The sequence below is a fragment of the Argopecten irradians genome, chromosome 1 (genome assembly GCF_041381155.1).
Source record: "Argopecten irradians isolate NY chromosome 1, Ai_NY, whole genome shotgun sequence".
Taxonomy (NCBI): domain Eukaryota; kingdom Metazoa; phylum Mollusca; class Bivalvia; order Pectinida; family Pectinidae; genus Argopecten; species Argopecten irradians.
The window spans coordinates 73,638,684-73,663,507 of NC_091134.1; the positions used below are offsets into that span (position 1 = coordinate 73,638,684).

Consider the following 24,824-nt stretch of genomic DNA (forward strand, 5'->3'; position numbering starts at 1 on the left):
CATAAAAACATCGTGTAGCTCACTTACTTTAACCGTCACCGCCATGTTCATTTTTCTCTCGGAACGCTTCTCGACTTTACATAATGTGACTACATTATGCAAATTATGTAATGTTGTGCTTTTGGGTAAACTCGAGAAGCATTCCGAAGAACAAATGAACATGGCGGTGACGGTTAAAGTTAGTCCGAATGATTCTGACTATCTATCCGCTTTTTATATACTGACGTGGGCGGATGATAGTCAGAAGTCCGTGCTCTTTCAAAACGCCAAAAGTCAGCGACCCTCAACAGGGTCGCTAGTTTTTCAATGTTTTCTCTTTTCAGGTTTCATGTGATTTTTTAGTCTCGCATTCCCCAGACTCTCGCCGCCCTGAACGAGAGTCTGGTCCGGTTCGTGTTTGAATTTCGCGACCGGTAGAGGGCGCGCTGAAACAGTAAACAAACATGGACGGCAGCAGACGAAAAGTAGAATGTATCTTCTTTGTGCATAATATTATCCTGAAGAAAGGTGATTTGTATTTTTTTTAACTGAAAATTTTATTTTTGTTGTTTAAGTGTGGCTAACAACGTTTTTTCAATTTTTTTTTATCCGTCATATTTGTGGGTGTGTAGCTATCAGCCAATGAAAAGCTTTACCGATTTTTCGGTAAGCCTCGATTTGAAATCACAAAACGGAAATACGAACCGGACCAGACTCTCGTTCGGCTGATCTCATTCAGCGGCGAGAGTCTGGGGAATGCGAGACTAGTATTTTTTTTGACAATTGCATAGTTCGATAGAAAAATTATTTTTACACTACCTTGACATGTTGAAAAAAGTAAATTATATCTCTCAGCGTGCAACTTGTGGTATTTCTTTGAGACTTCTCAAAATTTCCCGGCTAGATCGTCCATATTGGTTGAAGTTATCACGTGATTAAAATCTCGCCGGAAGTCAAGGGAAGCCGTTGATTTTTAACCTTCATTTTCTGACGTCACTCAAATTCTCGCGAGATTGGTTTTGGCAGCCATATACAAACAACGTGCTGAAAATGACGAAGTCCGAAGAAACTGGAGGAAATGCATTTGTTAATAGTCGTTTACACATATAATTGATATGGAAGGTAGTGTAAAAATAATTTTTCTATCGAACTATGCAATTGTCAAAAAAATCACATGAAACCTGAAAAGAGAAAACATTGAAAAACTAGCGACCCTGTTGAGGGTCGCTGACTTTTGGCGTTTTGAAAGAGCACGGACTTCTGACTATTTTCATAAGAATTTTTTTGTTCTGTGTATAATTGTTGATTGATGATTGTTGGTTGTTTTCGAACCGTTGATATTGGGTTAAATTAGCAGGACACAAAACAAAGAGTTCGACTGGCTTGTACTAGTTTCTTGTATTGTTAATTTGATTTGGTTTTCATATCATAATTTAATAAAATAGTGGCACATTGCTTAGAAGGTAAAATTAAAGTTCACTGATATTGGTAATCCAATGTAGACACTGTATATTATGTCCGTAGATGGCAATCCATCAATAAGTTCACTGTTTCACACTTGTTCTCTATTTGGAAATCCAACATTGAAAATATGTAATAAATGTCCGATGGTGGACCGTCCTGTCCGGTTGATCGTTGGCAATCCAACTGGCCTCCAAATATCAAAAGGCGTTTTTATGAAGTCTACTGTCCAGTTTGGCAGGTAACTCCGGATGTAAGGTTAATTACATAACAATTGAAAGTCTTGACAATAGAGTGTGTGCTTTGATATACAGTAAAAAAAAAGACTTTCCAAGCCTTAATGACACCAACGCCTCAGGTAGAGATATCGACAGTATACACGCTTTGATTGACACGTGAAGAATTGAGCGTCATATTAATTGGCGGTAATTCCACAAAGATAAGGACATAAGGTAGATATAAAGATCTGAATAATTAACTATCAAAACATTCACAGGTAAATTATAAACAATTATGTAAGAACAATAAACGTACGAAATTTCGCTATGATACTATCATCCGCCCACGTCAGTATATAAAAAGCGGATAGATAGTCAGAATCATTCGGACTAGGTTAAAGTAAGTGAGCTACACGATGTTTAAATGGAGTTTCTACAAAGTACGGGTCATGACACCTCCAAAGGAGATTGTGGATGACGACAGTTATGGGTACTGTTTAACACCACAAGCGTATATTAGGTGATTATGGCTTGATTTTAGAGGTGCCCATTAGAGCCGAGACGACATTTCGACCGGACAGGGAAATGTCTAACAAAGTTACCTGGCATATTTTTCATAAATTTCCCGATTCATCAAGCCATAACTTCGTCAATACTTGGCCAATTTTGTTCATCAAGCACTCAATGGAAAGATAAATTATTTCTCTTTAAGGTAAGATATCCGTCAATGTTGTATAGAACCAATTTATTAAAATAATCACGGTTTTAAACAAATAGGTCCGTTTTCCTCGACAGCCGAGTTCATACCCTTGATACTATAATATATATACAGTATATGTATACTGTTAGTTTAAAAAAATCGTGCCAGGTCCCTGTGATCAAACCTGTGAACTCAGAATTTTTTGAAATTTTAGTAATTTTGACCCTGTTTGGTCCCGTCCCTCTGGGCCCCCAGGGGGTCAGCGAGGACCGATATGGACGACTGCTATATCTTCTAGGCAAAAAAAAATCATCAAGTTTGACTCTTTTCCTATGAATATTGAGCCAATACTGTTTATAACTAACCGTATGGTAATGACACCGGAACTAGGTACCTCCTGAAGAGAGAGTGAGAAATTAAGGATTTGAACAGAGCTAAGATTGTCACACCAAGGGAGGTACCGATGGAAAGTTCTTTTCCAGCATCTGCTCTAACGACAGGCGATTTATAAAATTACGTCGGTACATCCCTTGGTGCATGTTTACAGCTGGCAAGTTTTTTTTCGCGACACTTCTCGAAAAACATTTATCATTGTGTGGCTGATATATTCGGAAACAAGTGTACCAAACGTCAGTACCAAACGTGAGACCCCAGGGTCGTATAATTCACAATTTTTATAAAACACCTTAAGACCTTTCCATCAATAAGGAGCATTTGATTCTACCATTTCCAGAATTTCAGAATAAGACTTTTGAAGTTTTAGCTTTTTTACCCCTTTTGGCCCCGCCCCTCCCCAAGGAGGTCAGCCAGAGCCAATATGGATATGATGTTAAAATGAAAAAAAAAATATATCAGGTTAATAATTCTAACTAAGTTTGACTCATTTCATATGAAAATTGGGCAAAAATGCTTATAAATGTGCTTTCCCTATATAAATTATAGTAAACTTGACACCCTCCTTAGGGGGAATCGAGACCCCAGGGTCATATAATTCACAATTTTGTTAAGGACCTTAAGACCTTTCTATCTATGAAAAGTATTTGATCCTACCATTTCCAGAATGTCGGAACAAGATTTTTGAAATCTTAGCCTATTTGACCCCTTTTAACCCTGCCCCTAAGGCCCCTGGGGGTCAGTCATGGAAAAATTTGTTTTACAGAATTCAATGGCCATCTGATACTGCTAATTCTGACAACATTCGACTCATTTTCTATTACAAATGACCAAATAATTCTCAAAAATGTGTTTTCCCTATATAAATTACAGTAAAGGGGAAACAAGAGACCCCAGGGTCATATAATTCACAGTTAATGTAGAGGGCCTTGAGACCTTTCTATCTATGAAGAGCATTAGATTCTACCACATCTGTGAATATAGAAGAAGATTTTTGAAATTTTAGTCAGTTATAGCCCTTTAGGCCCCTTCCCACAGCACCCTGGGGTTTGGGAACCAATATGCCTTAGAAGGTTTGTGCAAAATTTCATTGAAATTGCTTCAGCAGTTTTGGAGGAGAAGCAGAAAATGTAAATTGTTTATCGTTGCACAACAGTCGACGATGGACAAAAGGCGATTAGCATAGTTCACCTGATAAACATCTTACAGAAATATTAAGGAATGAAAGCAAAAAAAAACACACTAAATATAGCATGAAGGCATTTTATTGATCTGTTAGTTCATTACCACAAAAAGGTAGCACATATACAACAAAACCTACACTACTAGGTGTCGCTGGACAAAAATACTGATCAATATGTGCTGGTATTTTGTAGGCAATACTTAGGTAGGTGGACAAATGGGTTCATTGTATTGAGCAATGCAATTTCATCTAGGATTGTCCCATTTCACTTTTTAATTAGATCCCAGATCGGAGAATAAATCACAGAAACTTTTTAATACCAATTATCTTTTGATCTTAATTCTGAGCATGAAAAATTATCTGATTTTAATCAATCAATCAATCAATCAATATTTAATAATTGTAATAGTGTTGGGGTAATAGTTACAGAACATATGAGAATCAAAAGGAATGGAAAATTTGGCATATGGTATCATATGTTGAATAAAACATCCTTTGGATCAGAAAATGACAGCATAATGCTTGCTATTTAATACTTAAATTGGCATCCATACAGACACACACAATACATGATTTGATAGCATTAGTTTATATCTACAATGTATAAGCCAGGAGATTGCAGCATACGAAAAGATAAAGAATCTATAAAAATGTTTATATACAAAGGACTGAAAATCATTAAATATGTAAATAATCTTTCATAAATACTTGCTATCTGAACATTACCAGATATATCATACAGATGAATGAATGTAAAAACATGACCAGTTCATTATCACAATAGTGCCATTGTTACAAATGTGACGACAAAAATAACCTCCAAAAAATCTCCTGACCAAAGGTTCTACACACAGACTATAGTAACATATAAATATAGAAATAAATCCTCTCTTTAACTTCCAACAATCTGACCCTGAATGTGATACGGTATTAATACTGACATCGTTAACACTGAGCTTGGTTTACTTTATATTCTAAAAACTCACTGGGAGAAAAATAAACACAGAACTGAAAGACAACAATAACTAGAATCTACTACACAAAAACAGCGATATCACAGCCAATGGTCGGTTAGAGTGCATGGAAACAAAGTCCAAGAATTAAAAGAAAAAATTTGAATAACATTTCAGAAATATATTGGCAGGAATGTATAATAACTTATCTTACAGAATTTAACTGTAGATTACAATTGTAAACAAAAGAGTCTTTATCCAAAAATTTAAAATCATCCAAGAATGTGTGATGTTGTTAGTCTACACAATCCACTATCAGAGGAGCCAGGTACTGTGAATGACGAATCCCAAATGAATATTGTGGGGCATGCTTCTTATTGATGTTTACCTGTCAAAACAAGACAAAAATATTAATGACATATTTCTGTAAACATGACAATTCATCATTTGAAATAGTTTCAGAAAAAGTTATAAGAATAACATACGAAATGTATAAAGAAATTCATTGCGCTTTGTTCCTTCACTACTAATTAATGCTCTCATTTTACTAGAAATTATTTAAGTTTCAAATGAAAATACTTTCCATAACTTATAACCAAACGAACCTATCAAATCAACAAGTCTAGTATGTCAATGACAGAGATATTAAAATTATTGAATGTGATGACTTGTTCCTTGCCAAGGTGAGCCGGACCCTTGAGGTAACCCCCCAGAGTGAGCCGGACCCTTGAGGTAACTCCGAGGGTGAGCCAGACCCTTGAGGGACCAGACAGACTTATACTTACAGTCTCTGGACAGTGAGCGCCGGGTCCTGGTTTCTGTGTTGTATCACCTGGCATCAAATTTCTACTTGTCATACTGTACAAAGCAGCTCTAGATTTGTAGGAACTAATATCAGCAATATCATATGTTCCGGGTCCTGGTGTCTGTAAGCAAACAATAGCTTAATTAATACCAATTAGTCTGTGTAAATAGCTTAATTAATACCAATTAGTCTGTGTAAATAGCTTAATTAATACCAATTAGTCTGTGTAAATAGCTTAATTAATACCAATTAGTCTGTGTAAATAGCTTAATTAATACCAATTAGTCTGTGTAAATAGCTTAATTAATACCAATTAGTCTGTGTAAATAGCTTAATTAATACCAATTAGTCTGTGTAAATAGCTTAATATACTAATAATATCAATTACTGTGTACAATCTTGTTTACCAAACTCTACACCAGCATACTACATAAGGAAGAAAACAAATCATTATCTATGTAAGTCAGCTATACATTACATTGAGTTAGGATTTCAACAATTCCTTTCCATTTTCAACATTTTTCTACTTCACACTTGATTTCACTTCTTTGTTTGTTCTATGCTGGGGAGATAAGCCTTACCTTTGTTTGTTCTATGCTGGGGAGATAAGCCTTACCTTTGTTTGTTCTATGCTGGGGAGATAAGCCTTACCTTTGTTTGTTCTATGCTGGGGAGATAAGCCTTACCTTTGTTTGTTCTATGCTGGGGAGATAAGCCTTACCTTTGTTTGTTCTATGCTGGGGAGATAAGCCTTACCTTTGTTTGTTCTATGCTGGGGAGATAAGCCTTACCTTTGTTTGTTCTATGCTGGGGAGATAAGCCTTACCTTTGTTTGTTCTATGATCTTGAGGGAGATAAGCCTACCTTTGTTTGTTCTATGCTGGGGAGATAAGCCTTACCTTTGTTTGTTCTATGCTGGGGAGATAAGCCTTACCTTTGTTTGTTCTATGCTGGGGAGATAAGCCTTACCTTTGTTTGTTCTATGCTGGGAGATAAGCCTTACCTTTGTTTGTTCTATGCTGGGGAGATAAGCCTTACCTTTGTTTGTTCTATGCTGGAGAGATAAGCCTTACCTTTGTTTGTTCTATGCTGGGGAGATAAGCCTTACCTTTGTTTGTTCTATGCTGGGGAGATAAGCCTTACCTTTGCCAAGTCCTCCCTGAAGTTTCCCACATTCTGACGACCAGTGATGGAGTAGATTGGAGATTGTTTCTTTCCACTCTGAACGGTTTTACCAGTCATGTTTGGAAGGGTGTACTTGTTAGCAGCTGAAAGTCATTTAAAACTTTATTAATTAAACAAAATCTTTGAAGCATTGTAAGAAAATACACATCATGTTACTTATAGGTATATATATTTCATTTTCTGTTCATACATTTTTTCTTTTCTTTTTAGGAAGGATGAAATATCAATTTTAATTTTTGATTAAGTCTGATTTATATTTCACTTTTTTAATAGAAATTAATTATCTTTATCTCCATTATATATATCTAACATAAACTATTAACATACATTTATATGGTGCTATCAGTGGGTATCAAAATACATAAAAAGGATTGTCTGACAATGTTCCATAATGATCCAGTAAATATTTATTGATTTAATTTTATGTTTGTATAAAGAGCCATTAGCTCCCGGATGAACACCTAGCTGGTAGATCAGCTGTACACAAAAGGGTCTCTGTAGCAGATCAGCCAAGCCTCTCAAATTACATTGAGAATTTCATTGACTTTTGTCAGGAGCCTGTACCTGTGCGCTAGATATGGATATCATGATTACCTCAGTGATAAGGATACTCAATATGTGTGACGTAGGGAAGCTAACACCCAAATTCAGTACAAGTACAGGTGACTAGTGAATTAATTGGCACTGTAATTGTGAAGAGATGAGATTTAAGGTCAACTCACATATACTGTTAAATATACTACAGCAGATATATATCGAGTGTTTGTCTGAATAAAACAATATTGATGACATTAATTTTAGACAAACTGCCGAACTTTGTAAGCTAATCTACTGACCTCAACACACTAGACATTTTAGTCTACAGAAGGTGTAAAGTCTAAATAAGATTGACTATAGAACATACAGCCAGTATAGGGGTTCCGAGACTAAAGCTTCGAAATAAGATGGACTATAGAACATACAGCCAGTATAGGGGTTCCGAGACTAAAGCTTCGAAATAAGATGGACTATAGAACATACAGCCAGTATAGGGGTTCCGAGACTAAAGCTTCTAAATAAGATGGACTAGAGAACATACAGCCAGTATAGGGGTTCCGAGACTAAAGCTTCGAAATAAGATGGACTATAGAACATACAGCCAGTATAGGGGTTCCGAGACTAAAGGTTCTAAATAAGATGGACTAGAGAACATACAGCCAGTATAGGGGATTCCGAGACTAAAGGTTCTAAATAAGATGGACTAGAGAACATACAGCCAGTATAGGGGATTCCGAGACTAAAGGTTCTAAATAAGATGGACTAGAGAACATACAGCCAGTATAGGGGTTCCGAGACTAAAGGTTCTAAATAAGATGGACTAGAGAACATACAGCCAGTATAGGGGATTCCGAGACTAAAGCTTCTAAATAAGATGGACTATAGAACATACAGCCAGTAAAGCTTCTAAATAAGATGGACTATAGAACATACAGCCAGTATAGGGGATTCCGAGACTAAAGCTTCTAAATAAGATGGACTATAGAACATACAGCCAGTATAGGGGGGTTCCGAGACTAAAAGTTCTAAATAAGATGGACTATAGAACATACAGCCAGTATAGGGGTTCCGAGACTAAAGCTTCGAAATAAGATGGACTATAGAACATACAGCCAGTATAGGGGTTCCGAGACTAAATTTTCTAAATAAGATGGACTATAGAACATACAGCCAGTATAGGGGTTCCGAGACTAAAGCTTCTAAATAAGATGGACTATAGAACATACAGCCAGTTTAGGGGATTCCGAGACTAAAGCTTCTAAATAAGATGAACTATAGAACATACAGCCAGTATAGGGGTTCCGAGACTAAAAGTTCTTAATAAGATGGACTATAGAACATACAGCCAGTATAGGGGTTCCGAGACTAAAGCTTCTAAATAAGATGGACTATAGAACATACAGCCAGTATAGGGGTTCCGAGACTAAAGCTTCTAAATAAGATGGACTATAGAACATACAGCCAGTATAGGGGATTCCGAGACTAAAGCTTCTAAATAAGATGGACTATAGAACATACAGCCAGTATAGGGGTTCCGAGACTAAAGGTTCTAAATAAGATGGACTAGAGAACATACAGCCAGTATAGGGGATTCCGAGAATAAAAAGGTTCTAAATAAGATGGACTAGAGAACATACAGCCAGTATAGGGGATTCCGAGACTAAAGCTTCTAAATAAGATGGACTATAGAACATACAGCATAAAGCTTCTAAATAAGATGGACTATAGAACATACAGCCAGTATAGGGGATTCCGAGACTAAAGCTTCTAAATAAGATGAACTATAGAACATACAGCCAGTATAGGGGTTCCGAGACTAAAAGTTCTTAATAAGATGGACTATAGAACATACAGCCAGTATAGGGGTTCCGAGACTAAAGCTTCGAAATAAGATGGACTATAGAACATACAGCCAGTATAGGGGTTCCGAGACTAAAGCTTCTAAATAAGATGGACTATAGAACATACAGCCAGTATAGGGGATTCCGAGACTAAAGCTTCTAAATAAGATGGACTATAGAACATACAGCCAGTATAGGGGTTCCGAGACTAAAGGTTCTAAATAAGATGGACTAGAGAACATACAGCCAGTATAGGGGATTCCGAGAATAAAAAGGTTCTAAATAAGATGGACTAGAGAACATACAGCCAGTATAGGGGATTCCGAGACTAAAGCTTCTAAATAAGATGGACTATAGAACATACAGCCAGTATAGGGGTTCCGAGACTAAATTTTCTAAATAAGATGGACTATAGAACATACAGCCAGTATAGGGGTTCCGAGACTAAATTTTCTAAATAAGATGGACTATAGAACATACAGCCAGTATAGGGGTTCCGAGACTAAAGCTTCTAAATAAGATGGACTATAGAACATACAGCCAGTATAGGGGTTCCGAGACTAAAGCTTCTAAATAAGATGGACTATAGAACATACAGCCAGTTTAGGGGATTCCGAGACTAAAGCTTCTAAATAAGATGAACTATAGAACATACAGCCAGTATAGGGGCTCCGAGACTAAAAGTTCTTAATAAGATGGACTATAGAACATACAGCCAGTATAGGGGTTCCGAGACTAAAGCTTCGAAATAAGATGGACTATAGAACATACAGCCAGTATAGGGGTTCCGAGACTAAAGCTTCTAAATAAGATGGACTATAGAACATACAGCCAGTATAGGGGATTCCGAGACTAAAGCTTCTAAATACCCACATCGCCATTCTAACTGTATGTATAAGATTCTGTTTAGTGTTATGTTTTAAGCCGACACGCACATGTCCAGTCTGCTTCTACCTAGAACTGACCAGTCTACTTAAGTACTAATAGTACTGAACAATACTTATCAGACGGTCAATACACATTTGTGGAATGTGGAGAGTTAATGTAAAAATCAATCCCTAACGGTGTGCTGACACTCCGTCAATATATTATTGATTAATTCTCAAGTGAGTGTTAAAATGTTCTTATTTGATTACACAGTTTTTGCACTTTTAAATGTTTGAAATTACATTAGTTAAAAATTATAAAAAGTTAATTTCAGTTTATCGTTGGGATCATTTCAGTTTAAAATACTTTTATCTGATGTGAATTTGTAAGCACATGGTAATGTTATGTACAACCTTTTAAATGTGTATGCATTAATGACTTACAAAGCATGTTCTGACTTGATACCAGTTAAATGGCAGTTAATTAAATCCTTAAGATACAATCAAAATATCAGTTAATCCTACAATAGGTATATGTTACTGGCATTTTTATAGTTATACCTTCCAGATTGATGGAGCTTAATATAATTATAAACGTTTATCAATAGACCAAATGGAACCTTCAAAATCTTGCAAAACTTACAAGGATAAGAGAAATAAACCAGAGTAATGAATTTTTCTTGGGAATGTCCCTTGATCTCTTACAAAGAAAGTTTTTGGGATCTATTTTTGTTTACCGTGTTCTACATGTTTTAAGCATAGTGCTACTTCTATGTAAATTTTGATATGTTAACATTTTAGTAAGGTTTTATGTGTGGTTTGAACTCTTCTGAGGCTACAGAACAATTAACACACACAAAATTCTCAGGTGGAAACACAAGGTAACCAACTCTCAGGTGGAAACACAAGGTAACCAACTCTCAGGTGGAAACACAAGGTAACCAACTCTCAGGTGGAAACACAAGGTAACAAACTCTCAGGTGAATTAAACACAAGGTAACAAAAACAAACTCTCAGGTGAATTAAAACACAAGGTAACAAACTCTCAGGGAAAACAAGGTAACAAACTCTCAGGTGAATTAAAACACAAGGTAACAACTCTCAGGTGAATTAACACAAGTAACAACTCCAGGTAAACACAAGGTAACAAACTCTCAGGTGAAACACAAGGTAACAACTCTCAGGTAAACACAAGGTAACAAACTCTCAGGTGAAAACACAAGGTAACAAACTCTCAGGTGGAAACACAAGGTAACAAACTCTCAGGTGAAAACAAGTAACAACTCTCAGGTGAATTAAAACACAAGGTAACAAACTCTCAGGTGAATAAAACACAAGGTAACAAACTCTCAGGTGAAAACAAGTAACAATCGGTGGAAACACAAGGTAACAAACTCTCAGGTGAATTAAAACACAAGGTAACAAACTCTCAGGTGGAAACACAAGGAAACAGAACAAACTCTCAGGTGAATTAAAACACAAGGTAACAAACTCTCAGGTGGAAACACAAGGTAACAAACTCTCAGGTGAATTAAAACACAAGGTAACAAACTCTCAGGTGAATTAAAACACAAGGTAACAAACTCTCAGGTGAATTAAAACACAAGGTAACAAACTCTCAGGTGGAAACACAAGGTAACCAACTCTCAGGTGGAAACACAAGGTAACAAACTCTCAGGTGGAAACACAAGGTAACAAACTCTCAGGTGGAAACACAAGGTAACAAACTCTCAGGTGGAAACACAAGGTAACAAACTCTCAGGTGAATTAAAACACAAGGTAACAAACTCTCAGGTGGAAACACAAGGTAACAAACTCTCAGGTGGAAACACAAGGTAACAAACTCTCAGGTGAATTAAAACACAAGGTAACAAACTCTCAGGTGAATTAAAACACAAGGTAACAAACTCTCAGGTGGAAACACAAGGTAACAAACTCTCGGGTGAATTAAAACACAAGGTATCAAACATCCGGGTGCGTACCTGGTGTGCAGTCTGTCCTCCTGTTTTGATGACGAGTACCAAAGCTGTAGGCGGGGTGCCTGTGGTGAGCTGTGGGGCCAACTTTCTCTGGGCTGTATGCACCTGGGCCGGGCACTTTGAACTGGGAACTGTCCTTCTGACGGCCGTAAAGTGAATAATGAGGGGTTCCATCAGTACCGTCTTTATACACCTTAGGGTTAAGTAAGTAGCAAGGGCCGGGGCTGCAATCATCCCTGAATTTTCCGTGACGAACTCCGAAGGGATAAGCAGGTCCCTTAAAATGCAGACTCCTAGGGTCATGAGATTTTTGTCCAACTAAGCCAGGAAGTCCATAACATGGGCCAGGGCTGCTGTACATAGCAGCGATTGGCCCCCTAGGCTTCGTATAATTGTAAACCATGATGAATCACTGTCTGCTCACACCTGAAACAAAGCAATAGTTCATTAATCGCAATGTACATCTTCTTAATCTTGTACATGAAGATTTACATAATGGTACCACGACTTCACAAGTTTGAGTTGATTTCTACAATTAACATAATGCCCGTACAGCAGTGTTTTAACTATTTGTAATGTTTTATTAAGGGGAAGTAATTAATTACCTATTATATAGAGTTAGAATAAATCAGTTAAACCATCCAGTGTTAGAAGTTTGAAGAACGTCATCATTCATTTAAAAATTACATTCATTAAATGTTTCATAAAACATACGAGGCAGATGATCACATTTCCTTAAACTCTTGTTGGCTTTTACTGAATGTCAAAGTGAATTTTCAAGTTTGTTAAAGTTGAAATCGTACATGGGTGTATGTAGAGCAGGTCTGTTGAAATTGACATGTCCCTAGCTACACTTTACAATCTAATAGAACCCCTATAGCATTTACTACTTCAAAGCACTTAGCATGGCAAAATCACTAGGCAAACAAACTAATACATAGTATCATAATTATAGTCAACACATCATATCAGTCCATATGGTAAATCTTTACAACATTGCTCATACTCATATGAGAAATTATATACATGTAGTTACTTAAATTAAAAAATCATAATTTAGAATTAATAACAAGTATGATGACTAAAAGATAAAGAAACCAAAAACGTAGCCATCAGATTTTGGTCAGTCCACAGTAGCTCTGTAACAATAACAGTAAGATAAGACTATCAAATCTAAACAAACAATCATTTTTACAAAGTAAACAATCTTACCTTAAACCCACAAACAAAAACTTGTCAATAAATTGACAAAGCGGCCAGGGAAGTTATCTATTAGTGTCGGACAGGAGAGACATTTACAAACATCACACACACCACAGAGTGGACGAAACCAATATAGCTAGACTACAATGATTCTAGCACTGAATGTTTGAGTTATTGTTTGGAGATCGCTACCCAGCAACCAGCTCACAGGCCTTTATAGGTTCATTAATACACACGGTGAACCTAGGCCGCTCGCCCCATTGTTCATTTAAATGGCATGCCTGGGACAAAGGCATTAGGAGGATTTAAGTAGATATATTCTTTGTCAAACACAATACACAGGCCTTAAAAACTGAACTTAAAAGGATTAATATTTTTTTTTTAGCCGTATTAATAATCCCCCAGAGACCTTTACCTGCATTTTATGTTGCCCTATTTTAACTCTTATTTTTGGTTACCTGTAATAAATTAAGAAATTTTAGGTAAAAAAAAATCTTCTTTACAGAGACGAGAATATCTGTACGATCTTTAAAAGGACAGGGAAAATGAGTTCTACCTATGTGTAATTGTGAGATGTTATATAATGTTACAGAATAACTAGTGAAATCTGTCCAAACATGTGTGTCGCAGTCTTTAACATGTTTACCAGTGGCCTTACGCAAGTGTTCAACCAAATGTCAATTCATAATAAATTACTTAAAACCCTTTCCAACTTTTTTTTGTGTACCGTATTCACCATTATTAGCACCCGTCCCCCTAAAGTGCCTCTCCCCTTTTGTGAAGGAGAAGGAGTTGAAGTTGTAGAAACACCCCATCCCATGGTTTTTACAATGTTTTACAAATGTGTGATGCTTCTACCTAACAGTAGATGTACCATGAGTACAAAAGAGTTAAAATATTGCTGACTTATTCGTCCACAACTTATCTTTTGGTTCACTAATAAGCGCCCATGGTTTTTACATTTTTATGCTCCTTGGGCGCCAATTACAACAAAAACGATTTTTATTTTCTAATCATTAATAACCAAGCATTCAGATTTCTTTAAGTGTTGATGAAACCTTTTTTTTTTTAAATGAACCAAGGTATAAAAGAAATTTTGTTTACAAACTGTGAATCTCTGTAGCAGATTCTCATAAAAGTTTGCAAACAAAATTTACTTCATAATCCGATGAAGTTAAAAAATAGCTACATTAATACTTATAATTAAAATTGATTTTTCAGACTACATGATAACATAATATATGTATAAACATAAGATTTTTTTCATTATAGTAATATGAAGAAAACGTATCGGCCAATCAGAAAGTTGGATTCAGTATGAAAACAAATAGAAACTAGAAATTGTCATAGACAATTTGGCGGGCTTTTCACTATATTTAGTTTACAATACCGTCATTGCCAGGTAAGTTAAGAACTAGGTAATGTATGGGTTTTGAAGTTGTAACCAATAAATGACCTTGACTTTCAGCCCTGAATAAAAGTGTTTTAGTGAAGATCTGCATGAAGTTTGATCAGCCGAAGAGAACTCTCATCTTAATACAATTCATATTTCCAAATTCGTTTGAGCAAATGATAACGAGATTGAATGCGCCTTAACGTCATCTGACTTCTGTGATGTTAAGTATATATACCCTGGTATGTATATTTAAACTCTGGACCCCTGTGACCCTGGACGTATGAAGACTCTTGTAATTTTGGTTATTGTTGAGTCATTTAAAGATTTGAACATATTTGACTCATGTGACCTTGAATATGGGTCAAGGTCATTCCTAGTATCTGACTTTATAGCCTATCCCCTGGACATCTTATATATGAAATATGAAGATCCTAGACCTTACAGAACTTCAGGAGAAAAGTTTTCAAGTTTTTTGTTAAAAACAGGACCTTTAACATTTGACCCTTACTGGAAACCGGAAGTTGCCATTTTTTGTAATAACATGTAGAGAGAAAAAGTTAACGCTTAAGATTATCTGCAAAAAATATTGTTGGATGAAATCTGTGAAAAGAACTGTTAGTGAGTTATAAGCGTTTTTAGATTTTAAGATATGACGTCATAGCGGCCATTTTGTTTTTTGATGAAGATGAAAATCATATCAAACGTTAGAGAACATTAGAGGGGTCTTTCCTATAGCAATTGCAGACTATATTAGTCATTCAGTTCAACAATATATAATGTTAAACATTTTGGCGGGAATTTAGCAAAGATCAAAGGATTGTTCAAAACGGCATACAGCATTAACCGGAAGTGCTATCGAAAAATAAAAGACACCAAATTCATAAGAATGACATTCTGCATCGATATGTAAAAGGAAATTTCGCGAAATCAAAAAAATCAAAATTCGTGAACTTTGACCTCATAGCGAACTTTTTTGTTTGACCTTTGACCCAATTGCTGTAATTGAATAAAAGTTAGTCTTTTAAGCGGTCTACATAAAACATCAAGAATATTTGCTGTATCTTAAACGGTTTTTGAGTTATGGCTGTTTTAAACTTTTTAGGTATGACGTCATGGCGGCCAGCTTGGATTTTTGACCTACTTAAAAATGTTGCGGTCACCCCTTCAACTCATGCCATACAATATAACAATAAGGCCATTGGCATAGCTCTTACCATTTTGAAGATCTTTTGGACACAAAAAAAGTGTAGAAGAAGAATAATAATAATAATAAAAAACAGAACAAAAACAATAGGTCTTTTCACCACATGGTGAAAAGCCCTAATTAATTATAAATATAAATATACACTAAAGTATACATAAATAGAATAACATGTGTGTGAGTAGTGCATGGAAAACCATTAACAAAGAGTACTGTCCCTCAACCCCTGGCGGCCATCTTATAATTGGCACCCTCCAACCTTCATCACCACAAATAAAACCCTGACAAAGAGTACTGTCCCTCAACCCCTGGTGGCCATCTTAGAATTGGCACCCCCCAACCTCCATCACCACAAATAAAACCCTGATGCACATCCAACCAATGGAACACAAGTTTCATGACATTCACTCAGTAATTTCTGAGAAAAACTTTTAACAGCCAGGGTCAATAAGGACAGCCTCCCATGTATACTGTCCTATTTACAGCCAGGGTCAATAAGGACGGCCTCCCATGTATACTGTCCTATTAACAGCCAGGGTCAATAAGGACAGCCTCCCATGTATATACTGTCTGTTATGTGTGTAAAACATCCTATTAACAGCCAGGGTCAATAAGGACAGCCTCCCATGTATACTGTCCTATTAACAGCCAGGGTCAATAAGATGGCCTCCAATGTATACTGTCCTATTAATAGCAAAGGTCAATAAGGAAGGCCTCCCATGTATACTGTCCTATTAACAGCCAGGGTCATTTAAGGACGGCCTCCCGTGTATACTGTCCTATTAACAGCAAGGGTCAATAAGGACGGCCTCCTATGTATAACGTCCTATTAACGGCCAGGGTCAATAAGGACAGCCTCCCATGTATAACGTCCTATTAACAGCCAGGGTCAATAAGGACGGCCTCCCATGTATACTGTCTGTTGTGTGTGTGTAACGCCCTATTAACAGCCAGGGTCGATAAGGACGGCCTCCCATGTATAACGTCCTATTAACAGCCAGGGTCAATAAGGACGGCCTCCCATGTATAACGTCCTATTTAGTCGAATAATCAGAGGCGATTCGATTAATGAAGCTAATCGTTGATAATCGATTTAAGATTTTATTAATCGTTAATCGTAACATGCATAGCAAGTGCATTTTAAGCTGACTAAACACGTTGACAGATATTGGATTTCCTAGTAAGCCATTCCGACTGGAGTTTCATCTCTTTATGTAAATGTTTTGAACTCAACAAAGCATATGTGATGTGAGAAATACTTGTTAAATTACGTCTCTGTGGAAGTTAAAGTCATTAATCAATGAAAAAGAGGATGTCATGAGAAAGCTTGCAGCACGCTGTTTGCCAATTTTCACTAGCGATCGACTTCATGTTGTTACGTTACGGAGGCCTAATCGCCGCCTGAACGCGAAGGAGCAGTAATCTTGAACATTTTTTACTATTGCATGTGTTTATCATATAAAAAGAATGTTTTTGTTCATATTCTAATTGAATAGTAATAATAAGAGTTGTTGATTTAATTTATTTTTTTGATCACGGAAATGAAAAAGTTCATTGACGAAAATTTGGTCATGTCGCTCCGTGACGACCCAGATTTGGTTGATTAGTCGTACGTGTGAAGGTCACGTCAAAACAGCGGGTTAGCAGACTGGATTTAAATGATGTTACAGAAGACGATTTGGGATAAAATATGTTTTTTTGTAAATAAATATATTCTTTTTTGTTGGTAGGCTTATATTTTGTAATATCGTACAGTAGGTGTTATTATTAGTTGATACCAAAACATGTTGGACGTTTTCAGTACTGTTGTCAGTAGTGAAACAATATAGTTGCCTTCAATTCAAACGATTAATCGATTAGTAATCGATTACATGTGACCGAATAATCGAATACAAAAATTACTAATCGTTTCAGCCCTAGGACAACAGCCAGGGTCAATAAGGATGGCCTCCCAGGTATGCAGTATGTTGTGTGTGTGTAACATCCTATTAACAGCCAGGGTCAATAAGATCGGCCTACCATGTATACTGTCTGTTGTGTGTAACGTCCTATTAACAGCCAGGGTCAATAAGATCGGCCTACCATGTATACTGTCTGTTGTGTGTAACGTCCTATTAACAGCCAGGGTCAATAAGGACGGCCTCCCATGTATAACGTCCTATTAACGGCCAGGGTCAATAAGGACAGCCTCCCATGTATAACGTCCTATTAACAGCCAGGGTCAATAAGGTCGGCCTCCCATGTACACTGTCAGACACCTGAGGTAAGGGTCTGTGTAAACTTTGTAAAGGTCAGACACCTGGGGTAGGTGTCTGTGTACACCTGGGGTAGGTGTCTGTGTACACCTGGGGTAGGTGTCTGTGTAAGTGTAAGGGTCAGACACCTGAAGTAGGTACCTGTGTAAGTGTAGGGGTCAGACACTTGAGGTAGGTGTTTGTGTAAGTGTAGGGGTCAGACACCTGAGGTAGGGGTCTGTGTAAGTGTAGGGGTCAGACACTTGAGGTAGGTGTCTGTGTAAGTGTAAGGGTCAGACACCTGAAGTAGGTACCTGTGTAAGTGAGTAAGTGTAGGGGTCAGACACCTGAGGTAGGGGTTTGTGTAAGTGTAGGGGTCAGACACCTGAGGTAGGGGTTTGTGTAAGTGTAGGGGTCAGACACCTGAGGTAGGTGTCTGTGTAAGTGTAGGGGTCAGACACCTGAGGTAGGTGTCTGTGTAAGTGTAGGGGTCAGACACCTGAGGTAGGTGTCTGTGTAAGTGTAGGGGTCAGACACCTGAGGTAGGGGTCTGTGTAAGTGTAGGGGTCAGACACCTGAGGTAGGTGTCTGTGTAAGTGTAGGGGTCAGACACCAGAGGTAGGGGTCTGTGTAAGTGTAGGGGTCAGACACCAGAGGTAGGTGTCTGTGTAAGTGTAGGGGTCAGACACCAGAGGTAGGTGTCTGTGTAAGTGTAGTAAGTGTAGGGGTCAGACACCAGAGGTAGGTGTCTGTGTAAGTGTAGGGGTCAGACACCAGAGGTAGGTGTCTGTGTAAGTGTAGGGGTCAGACACCTGAGGTAGGTGTCTGTATAAGTGTAGGGGTCAGACACCTGAGGTAGGGGTCTGTGTAAGTGTAAGGGTCAGACACCTGAAGTAGGTACCTGTGTAAGTGTAAGGGTCAGACACCAGAGGTAGGGGTCTGTGTAAGTGTAGGGGTCAGACACCAGAGGTAGGGGTCTGTGTATGTGTAAGGGTCAGACACCTAAGGTAGGGGTCTGTGTATGTGTAAGGGTCAGACACCTGAGGTAAGGGTCTGTGTAAGTGTAGGAGTCAGACACCTGAGGTAGGGGCCTGTGTAAGTGTAAGGGTCAGACACCAGAGGTAGGGGTCTGTGTAAGTGTAGGGGTCAGACACCAGAGGTAGGGGTCTGTGTATGTGTAAGGGTCAGACACCTGAGGTAGGGGTCTGTGTAAGTGTAGGGGTCAGACACCAGAGGTAGGGGTCTGTGTATGTGTAAGGGTCAGACACCTGAGGTAGGGGTCACACCTGAGGTAGGGGTCTGTGTAAGTGTAGGGGTCAGACACCTGAGGTAGGGGCCTGTATAAGTGTAGGGGTCAGACACTTGAGGTAGGGGTCTGTGTAAGTGTAGGGGTCAGACACCTGAGGTAGGGGCCTGTGTAGGTGAGTAAGTGTATGGGTCAGACACCTGAGGTAAGGGTCTGTATAAGTGTAGGGGTCAGACACTTGAGGTAGGGGTCTGTGTAAGTGTAGGGGTCAGACACCTGAGGTAGGGGCCTGTGTAGGTGAGTAAGTGTATGGGTCAGACACCTGAGGTAAGGGTCTGTATAAGTGTAGGGGTCAGACACCTGAGGTAGGGGTCTGTGTAAGTGTAAGGGTCAGACACCTGAAGGAGGTATTTGTGTAAGTGTAGTGGTCAGACACCTGAGGTAAGGGTCTGTGTAAGTGTAGGGTCAGACACCTGAGATAGGGGTCTGTGTAAGTGTAAGGGTCAGACACCTGAGGTAAGGGTCTGTGTAAGTGTAGTGGTCAGACACCTGAGGTAAGGGCCTGTGTAAGTGTAGGGGTCAGACACCTGAGGTAAGGGTCTGTATAAGTGTAGGGGTCAGACACCTGAGGTAGGGGTCTGTGTAAGTGTAGGGATCTGTGTATGTGTAAGGGTCAGACACCTAAGGTAGGGGTCTGTGTATGTGTAAGGGTCAGACACCTAAGGTAGGGGTCTGTGTAATTTAAGGGTCAGACACCTGAAGTAGGTATCTGTGTAAGTGTAGGGGTCAGACACCTGAGGAAGGTGTCTGTGTAAGTGTAGGGGTCGGACACCTGATGAAGGTATCTGTGTAAGTGTAGGAGTCAGACACCTGAGGTAGGGGTCTGTGTAAGTGTAAGGGTCAGACACCTGAAGTAGGTATCTGTGTAAGTGTAGTGGTCAGATACCTGAGGTAAGGGTCTGTATAAGTGTAGGGTCAGACACCTGAGGTAGGGGTCACACCTGAGGTAGGGGTCTGTGTAAGTGTAGGGGTCAGACACCTGAGGTAGGGGTCTGTGTAAGTGTAGGGGTCAGACACCAGAGGTAGGGGTCTGTGTATGTGTAAGGGTCAGACACCTAAGGTAGGGGTCTGTGTATGTGTAAGGGTCAGACACCTGAGGTAGGGGTCTGTGTAAGTGTAGGGGTCATATACCCGAGATAGGTGTCTGTGTAAGTGTAAGGGTCAGACACCTGAGGTAGGGGTCTGTTTAAGTGTAGGGGTAAGACTCCTGGATAGGGGTTTGTGTAAGTGTAGGGGTCAGACACCAGAGGTAGGGGTCTGTGTAAGTGTAGGGGTCAGACACCTGAGGTAGGGGTCTGTGTAAGTGTAGGGGTCAGACACCTGAGGTAGGGGTCTGTGTAAGTGTAGGGGTCAGACACCAGAGGTAGGGGTCTGTGTAAGTGTAGGGGTCAGACACCTGAGGTAGGGGTTTGTGTAAGTGTAGGGGTCAGACACCTGAGGTAGGGGTCTGTGTAAGTGTAGGGGTCAGACACCTGAGGTGGGGGTCTGTGTAATTGTAGGGGTCAGACACCCGAGGTATGGGTCTGTGTAAGTGTAGGGGTCAGACACCTGAGGTAGGGGTCTGTGTAATTGTAGGGGTCAGACACCTGAGGTAGAGGTCTGTGTAAGTGTAGGGGGTCAGACTCCTGGATAGGGGTCTATGTAATTGTAGGGGTCAGACACCTGAGGTAGGGGTCTGTGTAAGTGTAGGGGTCAGACACCTGAGGTATCATCCATACTGAAATCTTATCCATTTCCCAATATACGGTATGTTCATCCATAGTGTTTTTTTCTTTTCATTGTTTCAAAAGTATCCAATTATTATAGTTGAACATTTTTTTGTTTACTTTCAGTTTTTTGTTGAAGCTTTTAAAAGATATCTCAGGTGAATGTTTGTGGCCTAATACATTCCTGCCAAGCTCAACATCATCACTAATTCATGACCAATGGAAAGATGTTCTGATCATCGATCAATGATACCATCGCCTTGCTGAGAGTAAACTGTACTAAGTAATAACACAATGGAGATTTGTTATCACCTTATATACTTAGTAAAGATATATAGCATTATCAATTTATACAAATAAAAAATCTCTTCATTTTTCAATAAACTCTAAAATCAATCGAACAAGCTAGCAAAGGTGTTTGACATACTTAGGTATAGGAATGTATACTGTGTGATATCATAAATAAGTCGTAGGCCATATTAAAAGTCATGTTAGCAACTGTGAACAGCCGGAAAGAAGTGATTTATAATACAGTGATTTCATTGTGATATCTTTGGTGGTATCTATTTAAATTTTTACAACCCAAGCTAGTAATGTTGGAAACAAAACAAAAAGAATGGCTGTCCAGTAACAAATCATCATTATGTTCAGAAAATATTGTTAATGGGGAGGTACCAAGTTTAAGAGGAAAGCCAGATTATCCACAGCAAAACCATCAACATATGGTTAAACTACATGCCAACTGTCCCACTTGGAATTTGAACTTGAAACCCAGAGAAGTAGAACTAGTGTGAAGTAGGAACATCTTAATCAAATCAAGAAATTTTCTACCACGACCACACTTGAGAGGGATAGAAATGACACATTGACCCCTAAATTTATTTAAATAATTCTGGTTGCATAGCATTGCAATTAATGTTTAGAATTTAAAATATGAATATCATATGAAGATATAGGCCTGAGGTCAGTATCAGGAGAAAAGTAGTAAGTATACTGGTACTGGTATACTTGGTATCCTTTCTTATTCTTGTCGTTTACGCCCCGTTCTTTCTTTAATAGCGTATTATAACCAGCTCATCTTCCTTTTTTCAGAATTATTAGGGGAAGACTTGATTGTAATAAAAAATCCCAAGTGAAGAAACACAAATCTAGCAATAACAAGAGGCCCATGGGCCTTAACGGTCACCTGAGTTAGAATATATAATGAAACAAATTAAAGACATATATACACTGTATGCTGGGCCTTGAAGTTGGTCAGTGATTGTTAAATTTGACTTTTTAGACTATGAAGAGTATTTGCTTCCATCAAACCTGTGAACTTAGAAGTATTTTTTGAAATTTTAACCTTTTTGACCCTGTTTGGTCCTGCCCCTCTGGTCCCCCAGGGGGTCATCGAGGACAGATATGGATGTTAAAATGCTATATCTTAGGCTAATAATTCTAAGCAAGTTTGACTAATTTCCTATGAAAATTGGACAAATAATGTTCACAAATATGTTTTTCCTATATAAACATAAGTTAACTTGACCCCTCCCCAGGGGGTAACGTGAGACCCCAAGGTCATATAATTCACAATTTTTGTAGAGGGCCTTGAGACCTTTCTATCTATGAAGATTATTTGATTCTACCACATCTGTGAGTAGAGAAGAAGATTTTTGAAATTTTATTCAATTTTACCCCTTTTGGCCCCTTCCACAGCCCCCTGGGGGGTAAGGACCATATAATTCACAATTTTAATTGGCCTTATGCCTTAGAAGGTTTGTGCAACATTTCATTGAAATTGCTTCAGCAGTTTTGGAGAAGAAGTCGAAAATATAAATTGTTTACGGACATACGACGCACGACGACAGAAAGAAAGCGATTAGAATAGGTCTCTTGAGACTTAGTCTCAGAAGACCTAAAAATTTTCATATATATAAAGGCCCACTTATTTTCTAAAACAGCTTTTGATTTTTCAAAAGGGAATGTAAAACAGTTATTCCCAATAGCTTAACATTAATAGTACACTTTTCATCAAATGAAACTTCACTGTTACCATAAGAGTATGCAGGGAAACTTTTGATTGGTGTTGTACCCTCATCTTTAATTTTTTACTCGGAAAGGTAGTGGGCCTTTAAATGTATCATCAAATCACATTCAATATTAAGAGATAAGTTAACTTGTAGTAAACCCTTCCTTGAATCCAAAATCATTAAGTAATAAATATGACAGAGTGGATTGGCTAAAATCAAACAATCATTAATTATAGGAAACCAATAATTAAGAGCATTCATGTCAATTTTATGATGCGTAAGTCGGTAACCATTAACCATAAAACTAATAACAACAACATACATCAACATTTAATGTTATGATTATGACAAGCATAACAATTAAGATCAATATGATCATGAATGAATTTTATACAGTTGGGTTACCATGCACAGACATTCTGGATCGCTACCAACTCGATCCAAACACGTGTAGCTGTATTCCATAAAATGATTATTATATTCCGTAAATTAGATTAAAATATCAAACACTTGCTAAAATATTCAAGTTTAATCTGTAATCTTATCACAAACACATAAGAAGTCTCTTATTGTTTGCTTCCATCGCCTACTGTCACGACATGTTTTACTTGATCGACAAATAATACGCTTGAACCCGATGCAGAGATAGGCTATGGAACAAGACACCGGTTGGAAAAATACATTTATCGTGCATATATTGACTAGTATTGCTTTCAATGACCGTCTGTATGTCTTAAATCTGATAGAATAGGCTATTATCAATTTACTTACCTTCTTATGGCAGATAAGTGAACTCAGAATGCAATCTATACGGCTACCTTTCCTTATCTCCTCTCCGCGAAAGGTTGTCAAACAAACACGCGTACGTCACGAAGTGCACCTCGTGATCAGTTTCTACGATTGTCATTGGTAGCAAGGTTTCCAAGTGCGCCCTTAGTAACAAGGGAGGTAATCGAAACGGAAGCAGTTATAGAGTAATGTCCCTTTGTTTGCAATAGGTATAGTATTTACCTGATTGTATGGCATCGCACTAGGTCGCTCTATATTGTATCATTTTAACATGCATCAGCTATAATTGTTGTGAAAAATATCAATATCATTTCCACAAACAACTAAATAAATATCAAATATTGATGATTAGACAAAATAGTTATACTATGTTCTATTTCGATCAATTCATATTATCAGTGAGTACATATTAAAAAAATATATAAAAAAATAAACAAATAGAATATCAAATATTATTTAAATATATATTTGATATTAAGATTATTGTTATAATTGATAGAATGAGTAGTATTGTGTTTCCATTTTAGCGAGCAAATAGGCATGTCTAAAATGGCATACATAATGCAATTACTTACAATAGGTAATTATATCTCCTAAAATAGAACTTTAACACCTTTACGTAACACTTTTGGCAAATACAATAAATTGAAGTATAACAGTTATGATGTAGAACTCGAAAACATTAATAATTTGATTGTAACGGTTAATGGTATTGAATTACACGCGAGCGATCTGTGTTATCATGCAATAATATTCTAGCTACCCAGGAGTTTTAAATGATGTTGGTAGTTGATATTTAATATATGCGTGTGTAAAGACCTTCAGGAGTGGTATACATTACTACATGTATATCGGATAGATATTCGGGAGTTTTAAA

General features: G+C 37.9%; 1 protein-coding gene across 2 annotated transcripts; it reads right to left on the reverse strand.

Annotated features, from left to right (window-relative positions):
* Window positions 1-3,998: 3,998 nt before the first annotated feature.
* On the reverse strand, window positions 3,999-24,069 carry LOC138307674 (ciliary microtubule associated protein 1A-like). Of its 2 annotated transcripts, none has more exons than XM_069248496.1 (5): window positions 23,930-24,069; window positions 12,104-12,526; window positions 6,836-6,960; window positions 5,673-5,813; window positions 3,999-5,275 (listed from the first exon to the last, which is right to left on the reverse strand). In XM_069248496.1, the coding sequence occupies exons 2-5, from the start codon at window positions 12,501-12,503 to the stop codon at window positions 5,183-5,185; spliced, it is 759 nt and encodes a 252-aa protein (XP_069104597.1). In that variant the 5' UTR covers window positions 12,504-12,526; window positions 23,930-24,069; the 3' UTR covers window positions 3,999-5,182. The 2 variants fall into 2 exon arrangements, with proteins under 2 accessions (XP_069104597.1, XP_069104606.1); XM_069248505.1 differs by lacking the exon at window positions 23,930-24,069 and adding an exon at window positions 13,313-13,465.
* Window positions 24,070-24,824: the final 755 nt, after the last annotated feature.

Excerpts from the sequence above, each read along its gene's own strand:
- LOC138307674 (XM_069248496.1), bottom strand. The coding sequence starts at position 12,503 with ATGGTTTACAATTATACGAAGCCTAGGGGGCCAATCGCTGCTATGTAC. Across the intron at positions 6,961-12,103 it reads GAGGACAGACTGCACACCAG|CTGCTAACAAGTACACCCTT; the intron begins GTACGCACCCGG and ends AATGACTTTCAG. Across the intron at positions 5,276-5,672 it reads GCGCTCACTGTCCAGAGACT|GTAAACATCAATAAGAAGCA; the intron begins GTAAGTATAAGT and ends TTGTTTTGACAG.